This window comes from Carex rostrata, chromosome 16 (assembly GCF_964058835.1).
Source record: "Carex rostrata chromosome 16, lpCarRost1.2, whole genome shotgun sequence".
Taxonomy (NCBI): Eukaryota; Viridiplantae; Streptophyta; class Magnoliopsida; order Poales; family Cyperaceae; genus Carex; species Carex rostrata.
Genome location: NC_135933.1, coordinates 9,822,550 through 9,828,947, shown reverse-complemented (window position 1 = coordinate 9,828,947; position 6,398 = coordinate 9,822,550). Strand labels below are relative to the sequence as shown.

Sequence of the window (6,398 nt, the reverse complement as noted above, 5' to 3'; positions counted from 1 at the left end):
ACAAAATTGTTGATCCAACGGTAGCTGCTGATTTTACTGTTTTGTTAAGCCACCGTTGGATCAACAATTTTGTAAAATACTTGATAAATAGTAAAACAAATTCAAAAAAAAAATGTAAAATTTGGTCTCCAAGAAGATATTAATATGGAGAACAAGATGAACGGTTCGGATCGACTTTTTGGATTTTGAAAAATCGAAAATGGGGTGGCAGCACTTCGGGCCAAGTGCTTATGGAAGCACATTAGCCTATCTCTCTCTATATATATAGAGAGACTAATGTGTATTTGAATGTATATGGGTTGAAATACATACGGTTCAAATTTGACTTTTCAAAATTCAAACGGTTGATCCAAACCGTTCATCTTGTTCTCCATATTAATATGTGCTTGGAGACCAAATTTTACATTTTTTATGAATTTTTTTTACTATTTATTAAGTATTTTACAAAATTGTTGATCCAACGGTAGCTGCTGATTTTACTGTTTTGTTAAGCCACCGTTGGATCAACAATTTTGTAAAATACTTAATAAATAGTAAAAAAAATTAAAAAAAAATGTAAAATTTGGTCTCCAAGCACATATTAATATAGAGAACAAGATGAATGGTTCGGATTGACCGTTTGGATTTTAAAAAATTGAATTTGGACCGTATGTATTTCGACCCATATACATTCGAATGCACATTAGTCACTCTATATATATATATCATTTATCTAAGAAATGGTGTGAGGGTAATTTATATTGTGCAAAAAGGTGGTCTAATGGAGTACTGGAGTCTATGCTTTAAGTTGATTCATTTTATGCCCTTCATATCAAACTTTTTTTTTTTTGGTTGAAAGTCCGTAGGCGATTGCATTGATCCAATGATTTACAAAGTAACTATTACATAGATTTATTTTGTTAAAATTAAGAAGCATTAAAATCTATACATTGAGCTACCTGTACAATTATCTAATTTGCTATGTCAGAAAATAAAATATACGTGAAGTCAAAGAATGCGAATTGATCTATTCGCGCCCGAATAACAAATATGTGGACCTTTCGATTTTCTTCTCTGAGAATGTAGACACAGCAGTAATTTCTTCGAGTTGCATATCCCGCGGACTATGCCACATCGAACCCTTTCTAGATGACGAAACGTCTTCTTCTTTTCGAATTCGATGCCGCCCAGAGGAGTTCACAGCCGAGAGGCACTGAATCAAACCAGATCAGGACAGTCACCACTCAAGAGGAGGAAAGAAGAGGACACTGAATCAAACCAAACTAGGATAGTCACCACTCAACCGAGATGACACTGAATCAAACTGGATCGAAAACTGAATCAACCGGACCAGGACAGTCACCATTGAGAGAGGAGGAGGAAAAGGAAAGAGAGAAGAAGACAACTCGTCACGTTCTCATCATCGGCAACAACAAAAAATACATACCTTATTCATATATAAATATAGTAGATACTACGAGGCATAATGAATTCACAAACCCTCAGTCGAATTTGGAAAGTCAAGACGAACAAAAAATACAACAAGCGGCAGAATCCTTGAACGAATCTATCTGTTCAATTGAAACGCAACAAGTTGAACCGGACAGACAAAGAGAGGTGGGTGGAGGGGCGGGGTGAAGAGGTGCAATGGAGCTGGCCGACTCTCAAACCAGCTTCGTGGAACAGATCGCCCTTTCTTTCTTTCTTTTGTTCTTTTCGGCGGCTTGGCGGAGAACCCTAGGAGAGAGCAGTTGTATCTGTTGATTATGTTATTGCTCCTTCATATCAAGCTTGCATGCATAGTATTTAGTTCCCAAATTTTATAGTCCCTCAAAACATGTCATATAATAACATCTTTGTATTAAATTTATTATAATCTCGTCACATGATACAAATAAAACAAAGAAATATAAGAATGACAAATTACACCTCCTATATATCAGCTTACTTGACCTTTACAATAACAAAATACAACTCAAATGGGACTACTCTAATTAAACTTCACAAATGATGTACATTTCTAATTTTGATCAAAATCTGAAGGCCTATTTAAAAGTAATCAAGCCCAATATCCTTCATGATATGGTCTTGATCCAGGCCCATATCAAAGCCAGCATTGCTTATTTCATTGGGGAAATAGTCTAGCAAATAGTTGTGTTGAAGCATTGCTTGTAGGTTTAGGAGCAAATTAGAGTTTGCACTGGAGTCGATATCCTGGTATTTGGGGGCAATCATGGAGTTCACATGTTCATGGCACATGTCAGACATGGCCATTGGATTATCCACTAGAGGAGGTGGGGACAAGTCCATAATAGGAGCAGCAGGACCCTGCTCCTTGCTGTACTGTGACGTGTCTCTTCCCTTGTTAAATACTCGACATAAAACCCAATCCTCCTACGTACACGACCGAAATCGAAAGGAAACCAATATATATAATTATTCAAGCTAATTAAAGAAATAATCATTGTTTCATATGCATGAATTACATGCAAATAGTTAAAATTTCAAACATGTATGAGTGATCATTAATTGTTGTTTTCTTATTTGAGGGAGATCGATGAGTATTCGTAGTGATTAATTATTGGGCAATTTTGCGTACCTTTAAATACCAAGGTTTATAAAGCACATAATATTTGAGAAAAGTAGGTAGGATAAATCTAGATCAAAATGCTAATTTGATAAGTATCAGTCTTTGATCTAGTGGTAAAAACACATATTTTTTGACATGAAAAATTATGGATTCAAAACTCGAATGGGAAAAATTATTTATTGTAATATTATAGGTATGAAATTTAGACTTGACCTTCATCTTTCTTTCAAAAAATTAAATGCCAATTTGATTGTATTTGAACACCCAACTAAAATTTACACATCTCAATCACTCTGTGGTAAGAATAATTAAGATGTATATATATAGTTTTTATAGGTGCTTATGTACTTGACAATTACAAATTACAAATTTCATAAATATATGTTTCTTATGACACAACTACAAATTAAGGCAGCTGAATAGTAAATACCTTAGCTGGAGCATTTGGTGTTTCTAGCCGGAACTCGTGCATGACCCAACCCGTCTTAACTCCGTTGGGTGCTCGTCCCGAGTAAAAAACCAGAGTCTTTCTCATCCCTACGATCTCATGTGTGGATGGATTATGCACTGTCCGGTCCTTTCCAGTTGCCTTCCAGTAGCCGGTTTTGGTTGCCCGGTTTGCACGGGAACCAGTTGCGTATTTGCGATCCTTGAAGCTGAAGAAGTACCACTCATCTGCGCTCAGCTTAGCCACCTCTGTAGTTATATAAAAGGATAAAACTGTCAGTAATAATTTTCTGTTGGAGCGCTCAATTGCAATATATATTAAGATAGCTTCTTCCTTATTCCCTTGGGTAATTAAGAAGAGGTGTTGAGACTTGAGAGAAAATTATAATTATCAAAAGCCTTTAAAAAGACACTATCAATAACCTAAAATGTTATTAGGCTTATAGGCTAGCTGTTTGTTGTATTTTATGACTCAGAATGTTAAGACCTACATATATAGTATTTTTTTTTTTTGAAATCAAGTCAAGCTGGAGTTCATGAAAGAAAACATCCTTCGCTAAAGATAAAAATATTAGGTAATTTAAGTTGCGATAATCGTCTCCTAGCCGCTGCTGGTGATCAGGACCTAAGGCTATTACAAGAAACCTCAAGATCTTAAGGTTATGCACGGGTAACGGGTTTAATCCTCCATGGACACAAGGTAGGGGAGTAACATGTGACATATATAAACGAGCCTTCTACATTTAAATAAAAAATTAATATATATAATTTTGGATTATTAACAATCCCTAGTAGATATATTGGGGTGGAATGAATCTGGTAATTTTTACAGCGTTCAGGAAAACAAAGGATGTATAAGCTTAGAAGAGAAAAAGTATTAGTTGTACCAATCAAAGGGAAATTATTAGTGCTATTCCTCGCGTGACATCTTTTAAATTGACAGGTTTGGATCGTAATGAGAAATATGGCAAGGAATATATTAGGGTACTTGTGATATAAGCAACCGTATAGTTAACATTTAATTAGTTAATAATTTATGCAATTGCAGCATTGATTAACATCAACTAGCTAGACAGTACCTTTCGTTAACTTTTTCGTTATATATATTTATGTTTGTTATTTTTTGTTATCAGATAATTCATGCACAAAAGATAATATCTAGCTACTTCTTAATTAAGGGGTTCATTTTATGTGAATATCTTCTGTTTATGTGCATATGCAACTATAGTTGATTGACACAATGCAATATAATATTTCTATATTTTAACTGTTTGTCAATACTCATGAAAAAGAACTTTGCTCATCGAGTTGCAAGTTTTTCTGATAGCTACATAACTAAATGCAAGTAAAATATTGATTACTTCTCATTTTAATTACAAAACCAAACAATTTATTGTTAACATAATATTTGATTATAAAGAGAACTAACGAGAGCATCAAAATAACAAGTTAATTTCATTTAAGTCTTTCATACTACTTGATAAATTAACTTGATAGTTTGAGACAAAAGAGTAGACAACTGAAACATTGTTCGTTTTTGTTGGCATTAAATCCAACAAGGTTGGCAATAAATCCAATGATTTTAACCTGGTGCAAGAACTCTAACAAGCAATGTATCCTCACAACAGGTGTAAATAAACATTATCCATTTTAATAGAGAAAACATTGCCTTTATTTATTGAAAACATTGCCTTAATTTGGTTATATATAATGAACCTTTTAAACAGCATATGACTACATACATGTATGAACAAAAATTACAAACGAATTAATACTGCGAGTAAGAAAAAAATGTCAGAATGTTTTATGAAAATTGAAATTTAATTTCAAAAATTTCCAAAACTTTCAACTCTGATTTGAAGTAAAGAAAGAGGTAGATCATGGCAACTCAATCATTTTTCTGAGAAAGAATGAGGGTCTAGCCCTCATTTATGGCAACTCAATCATGACTTCAAAACCAGCATGCACCAAAAATATATTGACTATAAAACTAAAAACCGTATATAATATATATACACATGTAAAAGCCAACAACCAGTTAATATTATATATGCTCAACTCACACTGCAAATTTTCAATAGATAAAAGAGTGGCATGATCAGTCAAGTACCAGGAAGTTCCCAAGGTTCCCTCGTGTGCAGATCGACCTCGACCAGAGTACCTTCTGAGATCCGCTCGTTCGCCACCTTCTTATAAAGATAATAACAAACGAGTTCCTCATCGCTTGGGTAGAACCTGAAACCTGGCGGTAGTGTCAGCTCGATGTCCCGCAACCCCATTGTGAGACAGAGAGAAGAGAGAGAGGATGTGTCTAATGGAGATGGATAGCTGCTTGGTATGGTTGACAAGAGTCAGTAGTGTTTTATGTATGTTGCTTTTGTGTTCAAGGTGTACTGGGGGTATATATACTGGAGTTTAAATTCTTGAAAAGCTGAGGTAGAGGTGGGTTTATATAGGCACGGGTGTATTAATTAAGATTAATATATATGATATATATTTAATGGAGGGGATAAAATCTGTCTCTTTTGTGTAAATTATTATCTCTATCTCCTGCTTATTGTGACGTAATCTCCATTAATTGCTATTTGCTATGGCATATCTTTCTCTCTCACTTTCTCCAATTGCTGGTGATGAGGTCTAGTTTGAGATGGCCCGTTGTGCAAGAAATGTTTTCTTGGATATATAATACTATAATGCTTTTGTTACCCCACCAATAACCCCCAAAAGTTTCTATTAACTAACAATTAATTAATACCCAAGTTAGTGTTGATTACGAGAAAAATATGCGGATTATATATATGAAATATATATATTAAAAGAAAGTAATCATCGACAATTTGCAAATCAGAACTTATTAAATAGTAATACGAAATTAATTAATCGTCACGTTTGCTAATTAACAATAACATGGATGTTAGCGCATCATTGAATTTTCGGGATGAATTTCCATGTTAATTTGCTAGATGCTGATTCACAGAACATATATATTTTAGCATTTATATATAAAACAGTGGCCAATGTGCTTATACAAAAGATTAATTTGTTTGGTATCACTACGTATATATACTAGCTTTAATTTAAAGGTAATTCAATATGACCAAATGACCGACAAATTAATCTTTTGTATATAATTAAGCGTGTCAGTTGTAATTAGAATGATAAAATTATATATTTAGCGTTGGTTTCTGTGATTTACCGGAAAATAGAAATAAATATCAAGGTTCTAAATAGTGATTATAGTATCATCAGACTAAAAAATATGCTATCGCGAATAGCGTAGCTATAACAAAAGTTATCCTACAAAGCGTTTTTTGTTTAAAAATATTTCTTTTATATTTCAACTAATTATCAATATTATCTAAAGTTTCATAGAATGATAAGT

At 33.6% G+C, this 6,398-nt stretch overlaps 1 protein-coding gene across 1 annotated transcript; it reads right to left on the bottom strand.

The window, feature by feature from the left end:
- Positions 1–1,824: 1,824 nt before the first annotated feature.
- LOC144567143 (protein CUP-SHAPED COTYLEDON 3-like) lies at positions 1,825–5,660 on the bottom strand. Its single transcript, XM_078317199.1, has 3 exons — positions 5,127–5,660; positions 3,000–3,265; positions 1,825–2,373 (listed from the first exon to the last, which is right to left on the bottom strand). Exons 1-3 carry the CDS (start codon positions 5,293–5,295, stop codon positions 2,029–2,031), a joined length of 780 nt encoding a protein of 259 aa, XP_078173325.1. The 5' UTR covers positions 5,296–5,660; the 3' UTR covers positions 1,825–2,028.
- Positions 5,661–6,398: the final 738 nt, after the last annotated feature.